Here is a 24,880-nt window from a genome sequence, read left to right as displayed (position 1 = left end):
ACACCTGTTTGCTTTCTCTTCAGAGACAGATAATAGGTGTAATTGCTATAGTTATAAGGTACCACACAGGACTTCCTATGCACGCCTACTTTATTCTTAAGGTAAAAAGAACTACAGAGAAAATGTATTAAAAGCAATAAAATAACCTATAGACATGCTAATAAGCTTACCAGTGTTAACCTCAACCCCAGCCCTAACATGGATTCTGGCAGGATCAGTCCTTCAAACCCCCACCTTCAGGAATTCCTTGTGGTTACCACTTCATCACAGCTTCAGCTCAGAACAAGCATAGTCATGACATAAAGGGCAATTTGAACATATGATTCAGGGGTCTTTGATCTGGAGTTTCCAGGAGCGGCTATTGTAGATATTGAGTCTCTCTCCCCAAGGAGTTGTGACGGGTTCAATCACAGAAACCCCCTTGGGACTGTCACCTGATGTGCTGAGACTACCTCTGAGCCAGTTTTCTCTGCCAGTTTGGGCCTCCAGAACCCTGCCTTGTTGAGCCAGACATGCCAGTCTGCTCCAACACAGACCCAGGGTCTGAACCACGTGCCCCAAAGCTGCAGACTTAACTGAAAACAGCTTAAGAAGTGTTCCTGTCTCCAGCACCCAGACATCCAGCTCCCAATGGCATCCAAACCCCAAATGAATCCATTTTATTCTGTATAAAGCTTATACAGGGTAAACTCATAAATTGTCCGCCCTCTGATAGAGAGATATGCACAGCTGTTTGCTCCCCCAGGTATTAATTACTTACTCTGGATTAATTAATAAGCAAAAGTGATTTTATTAAGTATAAAAAGTAGAGTTTAAGTGGTTCCAAGTAATAACAAACAGAACAAAGTAAGTTACCAAGCAAAATAAAACAATACACGCAAGTCTAAGCCTAATACATTTAAGAAACTGAATACAGGTAAATCTCACCCTCAAAGATGTTCCAATAAGCTTCTTTCACAGACTAGACTCCTTTCTAGTCTGGGCCCAATCCTTTCCCCTGGTACAGTCCTTGTTCTAGCTCAGATGGTAGCTAGGGGATTTTTCATGACTGCAACCCCCTTTGTTCTGTTCCATCCCCTTATGTAGCTTTGGCACAAGGGGGGGGGACTCTTTTGTCTTTCTGGGTCCCCACCCATCCTTCTAAATGGAAAAGCACCAGGTTTAAGATGGATTACAGTACCAGGTGACATGGTCACATGTCTTGTGAGACCCCAAGCATCCATTCTTCCTGGCCTGACTCACAGGAAGGCTTGCAAGTAAACAGAGCCATTTACAACCAATTGTCCTAGTTGATGGGAGCCATCAAGATTCCAAACCACCATTAATGGTCCACACTTTGCATAATTACAATAGGACCTCAGTTATATTTCATATTTCTAGTTTCAGATACAAGAATGATACATTTATACAAATAGGATGACCACACTCAGTAGATTATAAGCTTTGTAATGATACCTTACAAGAGACCTTTTGCATGAAGCATATTCCAGTTACATTATATTCACACTCATTAGCATATTTTCATAAAATCATATGGAGTGCAACGTCACAGATGTATCTTCAAAAGGTTGGCTTCCAGAGGAGAATTTGCATCCCCCTCAATCAAGATACTTATGAGGAAATCCACTTTACACATATTGTTCTAAAAAGACCTTTGAACTCCCTAATACCTTCCAGAGATTGCATTAATCTTGTCTTCCTGCTGAAGAAGTCCCATGCAATCTCACAATAGAACACAGACATTTGCATTTCTAATACAATGTACCCCAAGGGTATTAACTCTAATTCAATAAGGTTTAGGTTAATTCAATAAGCTTCATTCTGGATATTACAGGATATTGTCAGTCTGCCACAGCTCTCAGCTATCAGTCTATGGCCTGCCCGAACCCCAACCATTTCCCTCTGGCTTGCTGCACCAACTGACTGCCCCAGGTGGCTAACTTCCCAAAAGACATACCCTTCTGGATGCCTAAGAACGTATTATTATAATTAAAAGCCTAATTTTAATGATGTAATAAATATGTTGTGGTTTTGTTATTACTGTTGTCTGTTTCTAATTTCAAATGTATAAAAGGAGTGTTTTAACCCTACTCATCATCCTCTTCTGCTCACAAGGGGCTTCCATTACCATAACTGTCCCCCGTCAGTCAGTGAAACAACACTAGAGTCTGTCACTACTTTGGATAGTTCCAAGATAATGCCAAAATATGCTCATTCCACTGCCACAACAAGCCTTTGGCTTGTCAATGGATTTTCCTTTAAATCCATCCAAGGTAGTTATTAGTTACTGTCCATCTAGTCAAACAGGTTCACCCTCAGATTCTGAAGTGAGTTACTAATTCAATAAAACAGAAGAACAACAAAATTATTTTTAAAAGTTAGTTAACAATATGATTAGGATTGTCAGACTGATTCAGTTAAAATATAAAACCAGCCCAAACTTCCACCCCATCTATCCCATACAAACCAAACACTTTTAGAAGTTCAGAGCAGGCTTATTTTTTAACCGTTTTATCTCTCAGTTCTTCACTGAGTTGGGTCTGGGACTGGAATTAGAAGAACTGAAAACCCCAGTGAAAGTTTCCCTGGATGACATTCCCATACAGTATGAGAAATCTCAGCACAGAGCCAGAGATTTAGAGCAGTCTCGGAGAGGGTTAAATTAGCCACCCAGTTTTAGATGTATTTCCCTCCCCTCATTATTATGTTGCTTTCTTCTACTACCCCAAAATCTTGGTTCTTTCAGGGTTCATTGATCGGTCAATTTGATACAAAAAGAAAATAAATGTGACTTTTTCATTTGTGTCATATGCACAGACCTAAGGAAAGGCGCTGGTGTTTCAGTTTGCCTAATATATATTAGTCACTTTGTTTATACTACATTAAGTCATTCAACCTAATGCAGGTAGAAATGTAGGGCTCTCACTTGGGTCTAAACTCATAAGGTGCTGTTGTGCTTCCAGTATTTACTTGATTACTTTCAGAATTTGGAACAGTACTATTCAAGTGGTCCTAGTTCTTTTTCTTTCTCTTCATTATTGTTAAAGGTAGTCTGGAAAGGAGAAAAAAATGTTATTCTGCCATTCCTCCCCTCCCTCTTCTTTATGAGAGTTAAAGAAACCCTGACCGGGTGTTTTTCATCAGCACTTTTTTATTACCTTACCAACATCAGAAATAGAAAATCTTGTCTTAACTGGTTTCACTGGAGAGCTCCATGGAGGACTAGAAAGCTGGAGTGAGATCTCTCATCCCTCAGTTTTAGGGCATTTGAAGTTTTTCTTCAAAGTGTTTGTCAGGTTTTTTTACTGTTCATTTTTGGAATGAGGAAACTTCATCTTTGCAGTTTTATTTATTTGGACTTTTAGTATTATTTGTCCTGTACCAAAGTGCATAGGAACCTGAGGTGCCTAGAGTCTGGGACAGGCACTTCTATAAAATAGTTATAAACTGAAATAATTCAGTCAATCGGGAATGAAATAATCAGACTCCCTAGAACTCTGGATTCAAATGCCAGCAGGGTTGACTCAGCCTCTCATTTCAGTACCATACAGTTTACTTTCTGGTCTTTTGGGTGGCACCTTAAAATGCTAGGACCATTCTTTTCAAAACTTGGGTGCCTAAATCGAGGTGCCAAAGTCCATATTCAGGCACCTAAACAGGAGTGACAAGTGAGTTTTTCAGAGATGCCAAGATACTACTCACATCGACTACCCTGGGAGCTGCAGTTGCTCAGGACCTCTGAAAATCAAGCCACTTACATGAGGGATTTAAATAAAAATTTAGGTGCCTAACTTCAGACAATCCCAGCTGAAAATTTTGCTTTAATATCCTCTCTGCTCTGCAAGAGCATTCAAGGTCCCATGGCTTTTCTAATAGAAGTAGGGGTTTACCTTGATGTCCGTGGCCAAAGTATCCTCTCCTGTTACTAGGGAGCAGTGTGCCATGTGCCAGTTGTGCACCTAGCTGCATTCATCCTGCATTTCACAGGTGCTGTGTGAATTGATGGGGGATCATCAGCACTGTAAAAATTCAAAATATTATTGGCTGTTCCTCTACCTTCCTATTGCTCCTGTGTCTCTTTTTTTTTCTTTTTCCCCCCTTCCTGCTACTTCCTCACCATGTCTTAGGAATCCTATAAAACTCTGCTCCAGGAAGAGGAAGAAAGTTAGTTGCACTGTACATAAACATGATAGGGGTTAAATCCTGGCCATATTGAAGTCAAAACACCCATTGACGTCCATACTGCCAAAATTTCATTCCAAGACTTTAAATACCTTATACTGTGAGAGTCTCACTCTCTTGGGTTTGTTTTAAAGTTTGTAGTTCCTAAATAAGCTGGGACTTTAAAATCAGCACCATATAAAAATAAACAAAGGCCTATCTTCTCATATAAATTCTCGTTATTTATAGGGCTGTCAAGTGATTAAAAAAATGAAGGGGCATATGAATGTTTAGCATATCTGGCACGTAAATACCTTGCATCTCCAGCTACACAAGTTCCATGCAAATGCCTGTTCTCACTTTCAGGTGACATAAATAAGAAGCAGGCAGCAGTATCTCCCGTAAATGTAAACAAACTTGTTTGTCTTAGCGATTGGCTGAACAAGAAGTAGGTCTGAGTGGACTTGTAGGCTCTAAAGGTTTACATTGTTTTGTTTTTGAGTGCAGTTATGTAAAAAAAAAAAATCTACATTTGTAAATTGCACTTTCACCACAAAGAGATTGCACTACAGTGCTTGTATGAAGTGAATTGAAAAATACTATTTATTTTATCATTTTTACAGTGCAAATATTTGTAATAAAAATAATAATATAAAGTGAGCACTGTACACTTTGTATTCTGTGTTGTATAGAAATCAGTAGATTTGAAAATGTAGAAAAAAAACAAATATTTAATAAATTTCAATTGGTATTCTATTGTTTAACTGTGCGATCAATTGCAATTAATTTTTTAAATCGTGATTTTTTTTTTTAGTTAATTGAATGAGTTAACTGCAATTAATCAATAGCCCTCGTTATTTATGCATGATTCTTACTGCTAAGCAGCTTACCCTAGAAATGAAGAGCTTTACACAACTATGTTGTAAGGATTCATTATTCTTTACATTTTGCCCCATAGTATCAAGGTTTGCAGGCTCTGGCTTCAAATTCAAATCTGCTTTCTATGATTTTGAAGCCTCTAATTGAAAGAGAGAATAAATAAAGTGATTAGAGTGTAATAAAGGTATTCCAGAAACCTACAAAAATGGTAGTAGTCTGTATTCACTGTATTTTAATTTAAAACAGTCAGGCATAAGTAGTTTTCATCAACTATTGATTTATCAGTATCCTTAATTTCATGATAGCTGTGTTCTAATTAAATAACATTCAAATGTCATAAATTTTATATCCCTCATTTAACATTGACTGCAGGGGTTTTTAATGGCTCTCTCGCACCTTCAAATCTCTCATGATACTCAGTACAATCAATATTGTTCCCCTGGTTGATGTTGGATAATTGAAGTGCTTTCTGTCCTACTTTGATGCCATGCAGAAATGTAGCCCCTTGAGATTTAACCCCTAGAGAGCTGGCATTTTTCCAAGTAGCTAGCTACATCAATGCAGCAAGAGAATGCTTACTGGTACCTACAATACTTTGGAGTTAATATAGAATGTTTAAGTATTTAATGAAGAACTAATTTTTATTGGCATAAAGAAAATAATATTGGTAGGGAAAAATTTTATGCTCAATCTCTGTTAATATTCATGGCTTACAAAGGCTCGTCAGGAAAAAAAAAAGTGCACAGAATGCACTTCCATGGCAGAAACAGTTTAAACACACAGGAGAGTGTTATCTATTGCTAGACTGCTTATTCATTTTAAACAAGTAACTTTAAACAATCACTTTTAAAGCTGTCTTTCCTGGGAAGTCTCATTGGCCTGGAGGATGTCCAGACAGAGCATGGTTTACCAGTTACCGAACTAAAGCTTAAATCAGATGTGCAGGCTGCTGATGCATTGCTGCTATTGTAATTTACTATTCAATAAAATCGTTGGCGTCCTGGGTTAAATTCTGCTGTAAGATACACTGGAGTTATTTCAAATTTTACATGGGTGATTTATTGGGGTTGTTACCTTTATATCTGTAAAATCTCTTTAACAGGTCTATACATTTTGCGGAAGGGTAAGTGTGGGAGATTGTAAACTAGATGTTTTGGTTTAATGAAGAGAAAATGTGTTGTTTCTACCAGGTATCTTCATTGCATTGAAATGAGCCCAAGTATAATTATGTGGTAACCTCAAGGAAACTGATGATGGTTTATGAGCACTTTCTTAAGGACTAATTTGGTTTATACTGTGGGGAAGAAAAAATGTATGCACACTTCTTTGAGGATGACTTCATTTGAACCAACTAATTCCTGCAAACACAATAATGCCTTGGACTCTGATCCTGAATGCACTTACACATGCATAATTTTACTCACCTGAGTCATCCCATTGATATCAAAGGGGCTACTCAGGCAAGCAAAGTTAGGCATGTGCATGCTCATAGGATCAGGACCTTAGTGCTCAATGAGCAGGGAAATTTTGAAAAGGGTCACTCTTGGAAGCAGCCTAGATGTGGGCACATGATTATGGGTGCTCAAATAAAAAGGGGTATTTTCAAAGCTAACTGTGGGTGGTGCTGTGGCTTTAAAATTTGCTGAAAGTCCCTCAGTGTGCAAGGAGATTACAAATTTATGCAGAAGGTGAGCACTAAGGTTGCCACCATTCTAATTGCTCTTAACTGGACCCCCAAGGCCCCAGACTCTTCACCTCTTTCCCCAAGGCCCCACACTCTTCGCCTCTTCCCCCGAGGCCCTGCCCCCTATTGCTCGCTCCTCTCCCCTTTTTCTCCCATTGCTCACTGGATCGTCTCCACCTCCCTCCCTCCCTCCCACCCACCAGCTGGGCACCCTCTGCTCCGGGGCTGGGACAGGAGCTGCTGCACCCTGACAAGCAGCCTGCCTGCAGGTAGGAGGTGGCCCTGGCTGAGCAGGGGCTGACACAGGTTAATGACCTGTCTCCTACCCTCCCTGCCCCCCACGGTAACCAGACTTTTGGTGTCCGGTCAGTACATCTGACCAGACACTGCCAGGTCCCCTTTTTGACCAGACTTTCCAGCTGAAAACTGAGTATCTGGCAACCCTAATGAGTACTCAGGTAATGAAATGTTCAAAATCTTTCTGCTTTTGTATGGTTTGGTTTCTGCCTTCTTCTGGTCCCCATTTCAAGATGTCATCAACACACCCCACCTCTAAGATAGCTGCACACACAGCAGTATCCTTTCATGTGAGATCTAGGCCAGTTCCACACAGAACAAGTACTCCTCCAGTTTCAGATGTGAAGAAAAGCTCCTTAACTAGAATAGGGATGAAGATGGGGAATGGGGGAGCATGGATTCCACACGCTCTGTATAACTCCTATGGAGAATGCTCTTTGAGATCTGTACTCAGTTGCGGCAGGAGAGGAATGTGAAGCAGATAAGGCGCCATTTGTACATACAGTTATAGTGGGTGGGAAAGTGTGATTGCACAAATGCTGGATGGGATAAAGTTAGTATGTACCATGCTCTCTCTGGGCACCCTCCAGGCCAATGAGACTTCCCAGGAAAGACTGCTTTAAAAGTGATTGTTTAAAGTTACTTGTTTAAAAAAAATAAGCAGCCTAGTGAAAGACAGCACTCTCCTATGTGTTTAAACTGTTTCCACCATGAAAACGCATCCTACCATTGTAAGCTGTCAGACTTGACAGATCACACTGGTCTACAATTTTTGAGAAGTCATCTGCTTCAGAGATAAAATGTGCTATTTATTATGTATTTTGATGTGCTGAATTCAAATATGACAATTAAAACAACTGATTGGCTACTGTTTCTAAGATATTTAAGTTTTTACATTTTATGTCTATGTATATTGTGTAGATAGTAGAGTTTTAATCATAAATTGTAAACCTAGGTCTTTTCATGTGTTTATGGTTGCTTTACGTGATAATATTTCACCTGTCCTGTTTATGTAACACTTTAAAAATCAGCAAAAGGGTTATATAAATAAAATTTATTATGAAACAAAAGGCAAAAAACTATTATGTACATAGTTTAGTCCTATTCAGTGTCTACTCAGTGCTTCTTGGCTTGTCTCTTGTATTCATTAAATGGAGCATCTCTTGTCACTGTCCAGCAATAGTCTGCTGGACAGTGACAAGAGATGTCGGAGTGGCCAATCTTTCTTGATGTAGTGGGAATCTCTTGCACGACTATCCCATTCGCAGAGAAAACAGCAATACTTTGTGTATCCAGTCTGCAGACCAAGCAAGAGAGCAACAACCTTCAAATCGCCACAAAGCTGCCACTGATGTTGGTCATAGTTTATGCACCTCCAAAGTTGTTTCATGTTGTCATAGGTTTCCTTCATATGGACTGCATGACCAACTGGAATTGATGGCAAAACATTGCCATTATGCAGTAAAACAGCTTTAAGACTTGTCTTCGATGAATCAATGAACAGTCTCCACTCATCTGGATCGTGAACGATGTTGAGGGCTGCCATCACACCATCGATGTTGTTGCAGGCTACAAGATCACCTTCCATGAAGAAGAATGGGACAAGATCCTTTTGACGGTCACAGAACATGGAAACCCTAACATCACCTGCCAGGAGATTCCACTGCTGTAGTCTGGAGCCCAACAGCTCTGCCTTACTCTTGGGTAGTTCCAAATCCCTGACAAGGTCCTTCAGTTCACCTTGTGTTATGAGGTGTGGTTCAGAGGAGGAGGATGGGAGAAAATGTGGGTCCTGTGACATTGATGGTTCAGGACCAGAAATTTCATCCTCTTCCTCTTCCTCGTCTGACTCAAGTAAGAATGATTCTGGTGCATCAGGAACCGGCAGTCCTTCTCCGTGGGGTACTGGGCGTATAGCTGATGGAATGTTTGGATAATGCACAGTCCACTTTTTCTTCTTTGACACACCTTTCCCAACTGGAGGCACCATGCAGAAGTAACAATTGCTAGTATGATCTGTTGGCTCTCTCCAAATCATTGGCACTGCAAAAGGCATAGATTTCCTTTTCCTGTTCAACCACTGGCGAAGATTTGTTGCACAAGTGTTGCAGCATATGTCCTGCACCTCTTGTCCTGATCTCCAATTTTGCAGCCAAAATAAAGGTGATAGGCTTTCTTAACCATAGTGGTTATACTGCGCTTTTGTGATGCAAAAGTCACTTCACCACAAACATAGCAGAAGTTATCTGCACTGTTCACACAAGTACGAGGCATCTCTGCTCACTTTAGCTAAACAGAAATGTGTCCCTTTGCAAAATCAAACACTGACAAATAAGAGAGCACGACACTGTATGCTTTCAGAGCTGATATAGGGCAATTTGTTCAGCAGAGTGATGTAAGCTTCGTTATGATTGCATCATCCATGACTTCTAGGAATAACATGATGCAATTCATATCATGTATGACGCAATACCAGCTTCAGATTGCATCATTCATTGTTTTGCCTAAAAAGCAAGTACTGTCCAAACCCGGTCATAGATTTATTCATAGATCCAGTCAAAGATGTATTTTACTCATTTCTGGTTTAAATTGAGATCCCTTCCCTTTATAACTCACTTATCCTCCGCCATTCCCAAGTCAAGGGTTGTATATACTGACCCAATAGCATATCTTGAAAACTAGAGCCAATCAACAATTTTAAGCATCATTTTCGTTCTCAGTGACCCAGAATTAGTAAAGTTTGACCACATTTATTTCAGAAGCATTTTGGCTGTAGAGCAGTGTCATTGGCCTGATTTTTATCATTGTTTATTACTGAATAGTATATAGGACCATGGTGCTTTACAGGGATGCAGGAAGAGGCTGAGGGAAGGCCAGGGTGAAGACAATGTGAGTACGTTGTGACATTGGATGCTACCAGACACAGTAAAGGGCCACATGGATTTCTTTAAAACTGCCCATTAGAAGCTATGGTATTAAGTACCTTGAATCAGGGAGAAACATAGTGGATGTTGTCAGGAAAGGAAGTGAAGTCATAGCAGAAAGCCTGAAAGATATCATGGAACGGAGTGGAAAATGAATACTGAACTGTCTCCAGACTAGCAGCCCTGGACTGAACAAATAGGGCTTGGAAATAAGAGGTGAGAGGTCAGAGAGATTTAGGCTGGTAAGAACCTTGAGGGCAACAGTGAGGAGCTTGAATTTAAATGGGAAGGCAATTGGGAAGGAATTTTAGGAGGTGTTGAACTGATCTGGTTTTAGCAAAGCCTATTTACCTTCATAAAAATATAGGACAATGGAGTGGCTGATGGGAATTTGGTTACCACATAAAGGTTAATTTAACTTCAGAAATTATGTTTGTCCAATACAGCAATAATTGATAATTTATCTTTAAACTCTGAGTGGCTTTTAGCAAACAGGGAGTGAAAGTATCATTGCATTGAAACACAAGGCTGCCCTCCTCTCACCCCAACAGCTAAGCTAAATTTCAGAATATGAATCCTGTGATGAAGTTCATAAATAAAATATGAGGGAAAATGAAGTACAGAACAGAGAAATGAAAGAATAAAGGTAAATAAAAGTGATGGGTCTGGGCCATAGAGTTTTGCTTTGGATCCAAACTGTTCCAGTGCCTGGGGTTGTTTGGACTCACAGTTTGGATTTGGCCCCATCTCCAGTTTTTTGCTATTGAAATTCATTCTGACCAAAACACAGAGGTTTCTCATTGTCATATTACAAGATGTGCTTTCTATTATATGGGTGTGACAATATTTGCTTGAATGATGCAGCACTGAATATGGAACACAGTATGTGTGCTCAATATAATTGATGGCACTGCCACTGCATGCAAAACTATCTTGCATCATGGCACTGCATTTATATGTGTCTTTACCTCCAATATTTGTTTTAAATTGTTTTGCCTTTGTTAGTCCTCACTGACTGGGTAGTTGATATTTATTTTTAGCCCCCCAAACATATTACAAAACATACATAAATCCCAATGAGGTTGTAAAGAGTAATGTCTCCATAGTAACAATCCTAGTAGAGTGGATTTATATATGTTTGTACACAGAATTTACAAATTTAGGCCCTGATTCTGCATTGGATTTGCTAGCACTGACTCCCAAGCCCACACTGAGTCCCACTGGCCTCAATAGGTTTCTGCACTGAAGAAGACGGGCATGTAAAGTTCTCTGCTTCTGTACTCTGTTGTTGCTTTGGGGACACTGTCTATAGTTTCTCCAGGTATGGAAGCAGACTGAAGATTTATGTTTTATATTTTCCCTTTAAAGCTAATTGTCTCCTGATGCTATCAGGACCATCCCCTCAAGACAAATAGATTTATTGGTCTGTTTCACAGAAGAAACCCTGTTCTAACAATGAAATTATTTGCCATTCTTATGTAACATGTTTAAATGATTCCTTAAATAGATTTGTTTGAAATGAGAATTTGACCGCTGTGTCCAAATGGTCCAATTTACAAGACTCTTGAGGTTTTATCATAGATAATCTTTTCTTTTTTTTTAGTTCATCATCTTAAAAATCACACTTCTGCCTGAAATTTTATTGCCACAAATAATGCCTATGATTGCTATAACTGAACGAGATTAGGGGGAAAGGGGTGTGTGTGTGTGTGTGTGTGTGCGCGCGCATGCACACATTTGACTGCACTTTATGCATAGTCAGTTTCACTGTATTCACTTGAATAGTCAAGGGCCCAATTCAGTTCCCATTGAAGCCAGTGTAAAATGAAGTGTGGTGCTTCCGTTGCCTTCAGTGGAGTTGGACTGACACTTTAGTTAGCTAGTTTTCCCTTGTTTGCATGGGACTTTCATATGCCAATGAAGGGGAGGAAAACATGTAAAAATACAAGAAAAGGTCATTGTAAAACTACAACCATTGCCACGGAAACTCAGCAAATAGTGTAATAACAAACTATTTTTATAGTTTAGTGAAACTCTTCAGAAAGACTGGATTTCAAGTTGTCAGTGTCCCTGTAATCTAATGTGCCTGTTTTCCAAGTTAATGTAGACTCTGTAACAAACACCAGCCAGTTACAGACGAGACATAATAATGGTTTTTGTTTCTCTTTGTTTCAGTTGTTCGAGTTCATGAATTTCTTGGCCGAGAATGTCATCTTCTGTTACATGGGGCTTGCACTATTCACATTCCAAAATCATATATTTAATGCTCTCTTTATATTTGGGGCATTTGTATCCTTTGCTTTTAGTATCTTCAAAAATGACTGTTTTGGTTGAAAAAAAATTAAAATAAAGTAAACAAAAGTCTTTTTTAAATGGTAAAAATAAATGCTTTGTAGGGTTCAAATTGAAGAGGAAGGCAGGCAATTGGCTTTGTTTTAATATGTACATTTCAGTAACTCTCTTAACAGACCTAAGGAGATGATTTGTTGGCATGCACTGTAACATTTTGCAGACCTGTTACAATGTGCAAAGATTAAGGCAAATCTCTCATTTCTTATATTCTTTTTACATACATGGAACTACCACTGATGTTGATGTCATATAGGCCATGACATGGAGGTTTTGCCCTTAGTTCTTTCATGTTTTCTCAGTGCCAGGTACCAGTCTGGAACGCCACACAATGACTCCTTTCCGCCTCTCCCCTCCCCCCGAACAAAAGCCCTTTGCTTGTCACTTTTTGATGAATTGCAATAACTTCACAAGCAGGGACTTTACTGCTTGCTTGGTTGCATTCACTTTTATATGTAACTTCCAAACTGATATTAAAAGCCAAATTATGGCTCCCCTAGTACAGGTTATTTTAGAGGGCAGAAAGGCCTCAAGGAGCCTGGTACCCCCATAACTACACAGAGGCAAGTATAATATGACTGCCCCTAACCTAAGCAATGGAGGACTGCTACAGCTGACAGCAGCAAAGGGACTATGACCAATGATGCCCTCTTGTTGTGGGCCAACAAGCTGGTGCAAGGCTATGGTAGATTGACGTACAGGGGCTATGTGATCTACAAGTGTAGTAACTGCTGTTGATGTGTGTGCTCTCCCAAGCCCCCACTGGCACTGTGCCTGCTCCTGGACTCTGCAGGCATAATGCTTCCAGACACTCAGGTGCATCACCTCCTCTTTCATCACAGCATGTCTCAGGCTCTTACAGACATAATTGAGCCCTAGGATTCACAAGGTGAGGGTAGGAAGGAACCTCCTTATAGCAAGGTTTCCATATATAATTAGTTATGATTTTTTTGTCCTGATTTTTCTAAAATATCTATTCAAAAAACACAGAGGGATAATATAAAAATCCCTTTCTAAAGTCTACAAAAGAAAAAAAAAAAAGGAAAGAGGTAAAGGTAAAGATATAGCCCACATGAATTCTGAGGAAATAAGAGCGTAATCATGTCCAAAAGTACATCTATCCTTCCTAAATTGCCGTTGAAGGAGATAATGCCATTTCCGTTGGAATAATTTATGGTGTGCATTTTACTGAAGGGCTGAAGATGTAGTCATATGTGATGAGTCAATGCACAGTGAGTGAAGTGATGTACAGGATAAGGAGCTCAAAACTAAGATCTTTGGAGAGAGCTAAACTCTGCCCCTCCATGGGTCCATAATGAAAATGTGGCTGGATATCTCAAATCTGAAATTATGCTCAGACATTTAATATTGTGTTTATTCTAACTTCATGTTCAAGATATTCACCTGGAGAAAGTTTGTTAGTTCAGTTTTCCTGTTTCTCCCCCGCCATTTTCCTCAGCATCTCACATTTAACATTATAGGTGGCAATTTTCATAGCAAGAGCATGTAACATATACCCACTTTCTTTCATTCTGAATTTGGGTCGAAAACAAAAGATTCCCAGGAACTTTCAACACATGATGATGTTTTCAGGTAAGTGTCACTGTACTTTTGTATCTACATTTTCTAACACCTGACATAGAATAAAAACAGAGAAAGTTATTTTCTGGCAAGGAGACAAAAGGTCTAGATATGCACGTGCAGGCTGATCCAAAGCCCATTGAAGTCAATGGACAGACTTTGGATAGTTCCAAGATCATTTAGGTGCTTGTGTGTAAATGTGTATTAATGACTTTAGTTATCTATAAATCAGAATAAAGTCGGAAACCCATTGCTTAGGTTGCCCATCTCAAAACTCATTGTCCATCCCCATCTCGCAACATCCTTTCCTATTTTGGGAATATTTTATTCCAGTATTAGGCACCAAAACTACTCCTGGTAGCATGCTTATGTTACACACAAGGAAATTAATTTCTCGTACTGTAGCTTTCTGAGGGTGGTTGGTATTCTTCATAGATACCCACTCACCAATCATGTGGCCTCCCACAACTCTCCCTAACTTAAAGATCATTTTTACTCTGAAAAGTGACTATGTGAAAATAACAGCTTTTTATTCAATAGGCCTGCTCCTTCTATGGATTCAGTCTGATATCTGATTGCTTTGCTTACTAAACTAAAGTTGTATTGATTTTAACTCCTGTTAGTACTGCAGAACCAAAGCAGCTCTGGAGAGGGTGCTGAATTCTATTCTGATTTGTGCATCATCCACAGATTTGTTAAATCTCAACTGCAATCTCTTTATTCCCAGACCTACATGAGGCAGAAATATCGCAGCTTGACTCTTGGATTCCAGGGAAAGTTTGTAGGATTGGCAGTTAGGGGGGGAAAAAAAACATTTTCCACTTTTAAATGAGCTCATTTGACCATTGAGAGAGATGAATATGGAACCCACAGAGCCATTTTTGCAAAGTTGCTTTCCAGAGTGGAACCATACCCCAGGCAAATTTCTGAAGCGTTCTTCCAAAGCAGGGAGGAAGTCAGAGCCACTGTCTTCCTTTTTCTCATATAAATTTTATTGCATGAATTTTTCTTGGTCAGCCCTGGATATGAAGTGTTCTATTTATCCACAAAACAGATAGAGCAGAAGTAGCTACAATGCACACTTCCCCATACTTCTCCATCAATCGGTCTCATTTCTGACTTGAAAGAACCACGCCTTTAGGGGAGCAATGTTAGTTCATTTCCATGTCCATTCATCCTCTTCACTAAAATTACCAATGATATTGCCAATTAATGCCAGGTGGATGTGGGGGGAGGGGTAGGTTGTGATGTAGACACTTAGGATCTGGATTTCAGACCTGTTCATTTCAAATAGACAGCTATGTGGCAATTATATGGTGACTGTTTCTGTTAGCTAGCATTCTGAGCTGGATTCATTTCAGCACTATAGAGATGAAAGTCTCCATCTCTGGTTAATTACCAATCTCCTGACCCATGTATTCTCTTGGCTCTTGTAAATTTCTACTTCTGGCTTTTGGATCCCATTTTCCCCTTGATTTTTCTTTGAAAGCAGAGTATGGATTGAAGGATTTTAGAATACTAACTTTTTCTTCATCTTTCACTTTTCTTATTTTGTCCAATCCAGTCTCACATTCCACAGAACCAGAAGTGGAAAGGTCATCTGCAGCCAACAATTAAGAGTGAGAACTCTCACTTGTGCATTCGGTTTCACGTTTCAACTAATACCTGTCAGCAGAGAACTGAAAATGCCAATATTTAAAGCTCCCAATATATGCAGTACTTTATTTCAAAAACAATCAGAATGTGAATTCTTTACACTAAAATATTTTATTTCATTAAGATAAAAATATTTTCATAAAAGCAAATGACATTCTGCAAGTAGGGCAGTAACACTGATTAACTGCACTTCTCTCATGCTTCTCACACTGCCTTAAGCTTCATGCATCACAACACTCTCAAGGCATTCGGGTTTCCAATATAATTGTACCTCTGATATGTGTTAACAACTATAGCCCACAGTCACCTAGCGTCTTCACATACAGAATAAACAATATATACTGAGTACAGCTGTATACAGAGAAAATGATGATTTCAAGAAAGGCAAGCACATTTCTAAGTTGAGTAAACCAGGGTAGAGTTTGGCCTCAGAAGGTACAGATGCATTTTCTAGCTAAAAGGTCTTCAGACCTTCTCCAGTGATTGCAATCAATGGTGTATAGAACTAAACTTAATTTTTGGCAGTGTCATCTCTTCTTAATTAAACTCAAGGAGCTCATGAGAGGAACTGTAATGAATTCTGCAAAGCCTCATAAACCAAAGAGTAGATACTGGAGACCGTTTTTTATTTATTTATTTATTTTATTTTTTTTTACACTTACCACCAAGTTCATCCAGAGTTTATCATGGCCTATAATGGAGTATAGAAACCCCACACTGGGCTGGAAGAGATTAAAGAACAGTACTGGGTCCAGCTAGCCCTGCCCTCCGGTCCTGCAGAGCATTTTCCAACTGGGCAGAGTTGAAAAGGGAGCAACCCAGCTGAGAAGGGAGAGGCTGAGAAGGAGGACAGACCTACCCTGAAGGTTCCTGACAGATGGGCAGGAGAAGCCTTTCTGAGGAAATAGGACTATATGCTGAGCCCGGTTGGGGTTGACAGTTTGTTTTATTTTTCTTTTCCCTTGTCTGGGACCAGAAACTGAGGAAGGAAAACAGTGGTAGGAAGTGACCCAGTTGTAACCGCCTGTCTTTTTCCAAGATCTCTATTCATCTCTAGCTGTGCTTTCCTGTTTTTCCCAATCTGTGATTTAGCCAGTGGGAGGCTCTCTGCAAAGAGTTCCTTGGAGAGTTCCTTCCACTGAGCTTTATCACAGGGAGGGGATGATACACCACATTGAATGTTTGAGCTGTGAGAAGTAAAACCACTTAGAAGGGAGCTGAGAAAGATCCTTCTTTCAATAAACTGTGTGTGTGTTTCTAAAATAGTTTAATTCTGACTATCAAGTATTAAGCCTCTTCTTACAAAAAGAGAGGTGTCTTAGTAAACGTTTTGCCAACATAAGTGCTAGTGTAGACATGGCCTTAATCATTTGAATTGCTGAAGTGTTTTCTAAATGGAAGTTGCTTGAAGAGAAGATTTGTTTATAGAGTGCAGACAATACACACAGCTGTGAAAGCTTCCACCAAGGTACAGAACAAATAACTCACTGCAACTCTGACTGGCTCCTAACTGATAGACAAAGAAGCTTTCATTCCTCAGGCAGAGCAGCCATAAGTGCTAATTAGACTTCTCGAGAAGCAAACCAAAGTAGCTCAAATAGTAGGAATAAAATAGAAAAGCTGTTGTCCTTAACTAAACAAGAATTGCTCAAGAATTGCAGCTATTACAGGAGAGGACTTTTAGTCCCATCACTGACTTCTCCCTAGGACAGGGGTGGGCAAACTTTTTGGCCTGAGGGCCACATCTGGGTGGGGAAATTGCATGCAGGGCCATGAATGTAGGGCTGGGGCAGGGGGTTGGAGTGCGGGAGGGAGTGCAGTGTGCAGGAACGGGCTCAGGGCAAAGGGTTGGGGCAGAAGAGGGGTACAAGGTGTACAAGGGGGCTCAGGGAAGGGGGTTGGGGTGCAGAGTGCAGGGGGGGCTCAGTGTAGGGGTGCAGGGAGGAGTGCGGGAGGGGCTCAGGGCAGGGGGTTGGGTGCAGGAGGGGTTCAGAGTGTGGGCTCCAGCCCAGCACCGCTTACCTGGAGCGGCTCCAGGGTGGCAGCAGCGCGCACCGGGGCCACTCCCAGAAGAGGCCGGCACCACGTCCCTGCGGCCCTTGGGGGAGGGGAGGGTGGCAGAGGGCTCCACGTGCTGCCATCACCTGTGGATACCTCCCCCAAAGCTCCCATTGGCCGTGGTTCCCCGTTCCCGGCCAAGGGGAGTTGTGGGGGGCAGTGCCACAGGGACGTGGTGCCAGCCACTTCCGGGAGCAGCACAGAGCCCGCGACACCACAGGGGTGGCAATCCCACGGGCTGGATCCAAAGCCCTGATGGGCCGGATCCGGCCCGCGGGCCATAGTTTGCCCACCCCTGCCCTAGGAGTTAGTACACAAGCTGTTTGTGGACTGAAACAGGTTATGAGCAAGGTTCCACCAGAGTTTCTGAAGCAGTACTGAACACACTCTGCTCCTGCCTACTCATGGAGTTAAACCATCATCCATTGCTGAGATTATCATTGTTATCAAAGGTTGACCCTGGAATTTTCAAAGGGCTTAGTATTGGCCTAATTGCTCACTGGTGTCAATGAGGGATTTACCTTTGACTTCAGTAGGAGCAAAGTGAGGCCAACCGTGAGTGCTTTCAAAAGTCTCACCCTAAATTTTCTCAGGTAGACAAAGTTCGGTTTTTCTTCCTACTTCTCTGACCTCTCGTTCCTTCTTCTGTGACCACATAAACTGTGTTGCCTGACATGGCCAGGAGCCACATGCTAATCAGTCATAATTTTTACAACTTGATTACAGACTCAATAAAATTTAACAGCAAAAAACATTGCAATATTTAAGGTTGCTATACTCACAGCTCATGAAATCTCTGAACTAAATGTGTACAGGTCAGATATGCCACTTTATATAAACATCTTTAACTCTATTCCTGTATCCCTATCTAGCCTTAAATCCCTCTTAAACCACTCCCCTGAGATCGTAACCGATGTGGGCTACAAATTCCCACAAAGCATCATGCATGTGCTGCATACAGCTCATAGACCCAATCATAGACTATCCTCCTGCTCACCCACCCATTCATTATGCTAAGCATCTTACCCTTCATATCCAGACTAGCTATTTGACCCTCCTCGATCCCATCTATGCTCCTTGATCAGAGGACCTGTCACAAGGTTCTCTACTCACTGCTGGGGGCAGGCACTTCTTTGTGGCTCACCTGAGGATTAGCTCTCGACCAGCCTCCTCTTACTGTTGTTTGCCCTTTGCATACTTCTTTCTCTCTCTGGACTTGGCTGCTCCTTCTTCATGGTGTAGCCCTCCATCCAGGTCATTATAGTTTTCCCTTTCTGGAGTATCAAAGTTTCTCCATACAAACTATCTCAGGCAGTCTTCTAGTTTACTGCTAAGACTGCCACTTTCCCAGTGGCGGGAGGAACACAGCCCTGCCCACTACTCCAGATTCTAGTTCAGGGACCCTTGAATCCATGGCCAAGTCTGCACTGTCCCAAGCCTTGTTGTTATTTCCCTGAGCTGTTTCCTACTCCACCATCTCTCTGGGTATGCCCGTCCCTCAGGGCCAGGCTCACAGAGCATCAACTTTCCCTCTGGGTTTTCTCTTTTTCCCTCTCTAAGCCCAGTGAGTGACTGCAGCCTCCTTCTGCCCTTGCTGCATGGCTTTATGTGAGCTGGGCCTGCTTCTGCTCAGCTGGGCTCCATCCTTAATCAGGGATTGCTTATCAAGCCTAATTCTCCTCCAGGTGTGGTCTAACTGATTAATTAATCCCTTCTGAGCCTCATTGACCCTTTCAATGCTAGTGTGGGGTGAACACCCCATCACACAACCATAACATATCACATCTTGTTTTCCATACACAGACCAGAAACAACAACTTTCCCCTATCCACTAAGAGGGAAAATGCCCTAGTCTACCCCATTTCCCCATAGTACATGTACTGAAAATCCCACTGTACTGCACCTTCTTTGTTCACTTTTCTACTGTAAGTCAGACCCCACTTTCCACATATATACCATAGATTCATCTTTCTCACATGCTCTCTCTCTTTCTCGTGTGCACACATTCACGTGCACGCACACACACACAAACACTCCTTGTTCTGCAAAGCTTTGGAGCATCTCAGGTTTCCCATTTCTCCTTCTCCTGCATAGACTTCCTAAATTACCAATTGGGCCCACCAGGGGCATGTGCAGAAATTTAACGTTGACCCCTTTTGGGGGGACACGTTCTGTGCCTCCCTGCCCCAGGTCCAGCAGGAGCTAGCTCTTCCCTTCCTCCTTCTTCCCACCCCCCGCGCCAGAAGGAGCTCACTCTTCCCTCCCTTCCTCCATCCCTCTCCTAGACTAAGGGAACCAGATCTGCATATAATATTCCATATGCTGTGGCACTAGGGCTATGAAGATCAGCACTAACACTTCCCTCATTTTACATGAGGTCTTTTGTGTTAGTGTTCAATTGGTGACACTCTTCCCAGTGAGTCAATAATAAACCAACACCCAAATATGGTGTATAGGGTAGATAAAAAGTAAAAACAAGCACTCCCAAGAGCCAGAGATGTTAAATCTGGTGTCACTGACAAATTTCAATTGAGATTATTCCATTTTGCTTGTACATGTGATGCTTCTGCTTTTGATTTGATACAGAATCCTTCATTTGCTGTACACAATGTTGCACACTGTTGCTGTGCGCTGTTAAACGGCTGCCATGTTTTACTCCAAAGATAATTACATTTCTGCAGTGGGTGAAATGTTCCCCATATAAACCTTACCTACCTTGCAAGATGATTGATGTGAGGCTTAATTTGTTAATATTTGCTGTGACGGGTTGGATCACAGAAACCCCCTTGGGAGCTGCCACCCAATGTGCAAAGACTACCCCTGCTTCTGTTTTCCCTGCCAGCTCAGGACTCCAGCACCCCGTCTCGCTGAGCCAGACACTCCAGTCTGCTTTAACAAAGACTCAGGGTCTGAATCCCTTGTCCCAAAGCTGCAAGTTTACCCAAAACCAGCTCACAGGAGTGTGCTTGTCTTTAGCACTCAGATGCCCAACTCCCAATGGGGTCTAAACCCAGATAAATCCGTTTTACCCTGCATAAAGTTTATGCAGGGCAAACTCATAAATTGTTCGCCCTCTATAACACTGATAGAGAGATATGCACAGTTGTTTGCTCCCCCAGGTATTAATACATACTCTGAGTAAATTACTAAATAAAAAGTGATTTTATTAAATACAGACAGTAGGATTTAAGTGGTTCAAAGTAGTAACAGACAGAACAAAGTAAGTCACAAGCAAAATAAAATAAAATGCACAAATCTATGCCTAATCAAACTAAATGCAGATAATCTCACCCTCAGAGATGCTTCAGTAAGTTTTTTTCAGACTGGACACCTTCCAGGCCTGGGCACAATTCTTTCCCCTGGTACAGCTTTTGTTCCAGCTTAGGTGTTATCTAGGGGATTCTCCATGATGGCTCCTCTCCCTCTCTGTTCTCTTCCACCCCTTTATATATCTTTTGCATAAGGCGGGAACCCTTTGTCTCTCTGGGTTTCCACCCCCCCTCACTGGAAAAGCACCAGGTTAAAGATGGATTCCAGTTCAGGTGACATGATCACATGTCACTGCAAGACTTTATTACTCACTTGCCAGCACACACATATACAGGGAGACTCACAGGTAAACAGCCATCTGCAGACAATGGGAGTCATCAAGATTCCAAACCATTATTAATGGCCCACACTTTACATAATTACAATAGGCCCTCAGAGTTACATTTTATATTTCTAGTTTTAGATACAAGAGTGGTACATTTATACAAATCGGATGATCACACTCAGTAGATTATAAGCTTTGTAATGATACCCTACAAGAGACCTTTTGCATGAAGCATATCCCAGTTACATTATATTCACTTATTATTATGTTTTTATAAAACCATGTAGACTGCACAACGTCACACCCTCCTCCTGAACTTACTGCCAGAGACTTGGACACTGACCATGGCGGAGGCAGTATACCTAAAATTCGTTTTTGGGCTCCCCTATGGGGCAGACACTCCTGTGTCCCCCAAAAGGGAAAGAGACCCTGATCCAGCTGTAGGCTCACAGCTACCAGCTATGAGGGACCTTTCGCTGGCCAGCAAAATCCCCCCCCTTTCACTCAGGTTGGGTTTGCTTCCAGCTAGAGTCCTTGGGGTTTGTTCCCACCGCAGCAGTCACCAGGACCCCAACTTCCAGCTCCAGGATACATGTCTCTGTGCGCCTCTTCCACTCCATTACAGCCAGGTCATGCTTCTGGGTCTTAATTGCTTTGTCTCTTAAGTCCAGGTTGGTGGGCAGCCTTTTCTTTTTCCAGGTCAGCCTTTTCCCAGGCAAATTGTATATCAATTTCCATTTGTTTTCCCTTGAGACCATCACTTGATGAGCTGGGATACCACAGAGAACACCCTCCTGCCAGAACAGGCACCCCTCCACTCCTGTCTTGCTAAATTAGACACTCCAGTCAGCTTTAGCACAGACAGAGGTTGGGCCACACCCATCTGCAGTTCACTGAAACTGAGATCACTCAGCTCAGGGGCTTCTTAGTTAACAGAGACATCCCCAGCGCCCATTGTTCAGTCTTTCTGGGCAATTTGCAACTTGTGTAGTTTTAGCTTCTTTTGATCTTCATTCTTACTTATTTTGCTTCCTTTTCTGTTCCTACTTCCCTTTCCCGAAATAAGCAAACAGAAAATAACAAACCAGTAACCACTTTGTCTGTTCTCCAGCCACCACACTTAAAACTCACTTAAAATCACTACCAGTATCTCAAAGCAATCAGCTGTGCACAGATCCTGCCGACTACGCCACTGTGACGGGTTGGATCACAGAAACCCCCTTGGGAGCTGCCACCCAATGTGCAAAGACTACCCCTGCTTCTGTTTTCCCTGCCAGCTCAGGACTCCAGCACCCCGTCTCGCTGAGCCAGACACTCCAGTCTGCTTTAACAAAGACTCAGGGTCTGAATCCCTTGTCCCAAAGCTGCAAGTTTACCCAAAACCAGCTCACAGGAGTGTGCTTGTCTTTAGCACTCAGATGCCCAACTCCCAATGGGGTCTAAACCCAGATAAATCCGTTTTACCCTGCATAAAGTTTATGCAGGGCAAACTCATAAATTGTTCGCCCTCTATAACACTGATAGAGAGATATGCACAGTTGTTTGCTCCCCCAGGTATTAATACATACTCTGAGTAAATTACTAAATAAAAAGTGATTTTATTAAATACAGACAGTAGGATTTAAGTGGTTCAAAGTAGTAACAGACAGAACAAAGTAAGTCACAAGCAAAATAAAATAAAATGCGCAAATCTATGCCTAATCAAACTAAATGCAGATAATCTCACCCTCAGAGATGCTTCAGTAAGTTTTTTTCAGACTGGACACCTTCCAGGCCTGGGCACAATTCTTTCCCCTGGTACAGCTTTTGTTCCAGCTTAGGTGTTATCTAGGGGATTCTCCATGATGGCTCCTCTCCCTCTCTGTTCTCTTCCACCCCTTTATATATCTTTTGCATAAGGCGGGAACCCTTTGTCTCTCTGGGTTTCCACCCCCCCTCACTGGAAAAGCACCAGGTTAAAGATGGATTCCAGTTCAGGTGACATGATCACATGTCACTGCAAGACTTTATTACTCACTTGCCAGCACACACATATACAGGGAGACTCACAGGTAAACAGCCATCTGCAGACAATGGGAGTCATCAAGATTCCAAACCATTATTAATGGCCCACACTTTACATAATTACAATAGGCCCTCAGAGTTACATTTTATATTTCTAGTTTTAGATACAAGAGTGGTACATTTATACAAATCGGATGATCACACTCAGTAGATTATAAGCTTTGTAATGATACCCTACAAGAGACCTTTTGCATGAAGCATATCCCAGTTACATTATATTCACTTATTATTATGTTTTTATAAAACCATGTAAACTGCACAACGTCACATTTGCAATGTGCTTTGTGCCCTTCATAGGAATTGTATTCATTTAAATCTTCTTTTTGCATTTTCCCCATTGATTTTTGTATTTTTCTTGAAAAACTAATAAAGATTAAAGATAAAAGGAAAGCATTAGGGGAGTTCAAAGTATTTCTATTATGCAGCCACGAATAGTGCTTTTTAATGTATCATACTATGAGGTCCTTTTTGTTTGCTTATTATACCCTAGGGAGCTTTTTTTTAATTCAAAGTTAGCTGTTTCCCCCCATTTGTATCTTTTGCTATTTATTCAGTCACTATAGGTGGATAAATTTTACATTTATTGTAACATTTCAAGTGCTATGCTATATAATAGTTTTAAAGCTGCCTTTATTGTGCATCTTGTATTGCCGGCATTTAAATCTTTCTCTAAAAACTACTTATTAGTCTTTATTGCTTGTGCTTGTTCTTAGCACAAAAATGATTTTTAAATTATTATATTTCACTTGGCCACAAACAAGAAATGTCCTAATGGACCACATTCTGATAACTACTACTTAATTCCATCAATGGGACTACACAAAGGATTACGGTGCTACTTAACATGAATAAGGGTGTCAGAGTCTGGCTGTTGGAGATTATTCCTGACATAAAGAACTATATGGATATAAAACAAATGTCTGATTAGTCTGTAAATATCAGGATGGTTTCATTGTGAAAAATCTGCAAAGCTGATTGTGTGTGAGTTAAACACCATCACATCAATTAAATATGATTCAGTGTCTGTTACTGAAAGGTTCACAGTCTGACTATTTGTCTGTAGTGTTTACAACTTTAATACATAATTTCTGCTTTTTCATTTGTTTGAAATATGAGGCCATGGTCAAAAAATGGTTTTTATCACTTGAGAAATTTTAAATGGGGGGAGGGCTCCCCTCTGGTAACTCAAACAGGTTTTCTTTTCTCCTTTTTTCCTTTTATTTTTTAATTTGAACTGAGATTTCCCTATATCTAATTCCTCAGTGAGGACTAGTTGCTTTGACATGTTTGCAGAAATTTGCTTTACAAATAGATGTGTTATAGACATGAACACAGACTAAATTCTCCAGCCCAAGTAAGTTCATCAGAGTCCTGGGAGGCCAGGGTGCTGGAATTAGGGCTGCTGGGGGTGCTGCCGCACCCCCTGGTTTGAAGAGGTTTCCATCAGCTACAGGGTTGACAGTTTTGTTCAATGGCTTCCAGCACCCCCACTATACAAATTATTCCAACGCCACTGCTGGAGGCAGCAACATTTCATTCCCTGTAGCAACATGAATCTTCAGGCCAAATGTCCTTATTTGGGCAGAAGACACCAGCATGGCGGAAGCTATTGTAGCAGCCAGGGAGGAGATG

At 41.2% G+C, this 24,880-nt stretch overlaps 1 protein-coding gene across 2 annotated transcripts in view; it reads left to right on the top strand.

Annotated features, from left to right (window-relative positions):
• The window catches only part of SLC9A9 (solute carrier family 9 member A9), a 344,452-nt gene that overhangs the window by 201,961 nt on the left and 117,611 nt on the right, over window positions 1-24,880 (top strand). For both annotated transcript variants that reach the window (XM_065410670.1, XM_065410671.1), the window contains exons 10-11: window positions 12,121-12,234; window positions 13,776-13,887. In XM_065410670.1, coding sequence (XP_065266742.1) covers window positions 12,121-12,234; window positions 13,776-13,887 — 226 coding nt within the window. The remainder of the gene's footprint in view (window positions 1-12,120; window positions 12,235-13,775; window positions 13,888-24,880) is intronic.

This window comes from Emys orbicularis, chromosome 9, assembly GCF_028017835.1.
Source record: "Emys orbicularis isolate rEmyOrb1 chromosome 9, rEmyOrb1.hap1, whole genome shotgun sequence".
NCBI lineage: Eukaryota > Metazoa > Chordata > Testudines > Emydidae > Emys > Emys orbicularis.
This window is presented reverse-complemented; position numbering and strand designations above follow the sequence as displayed.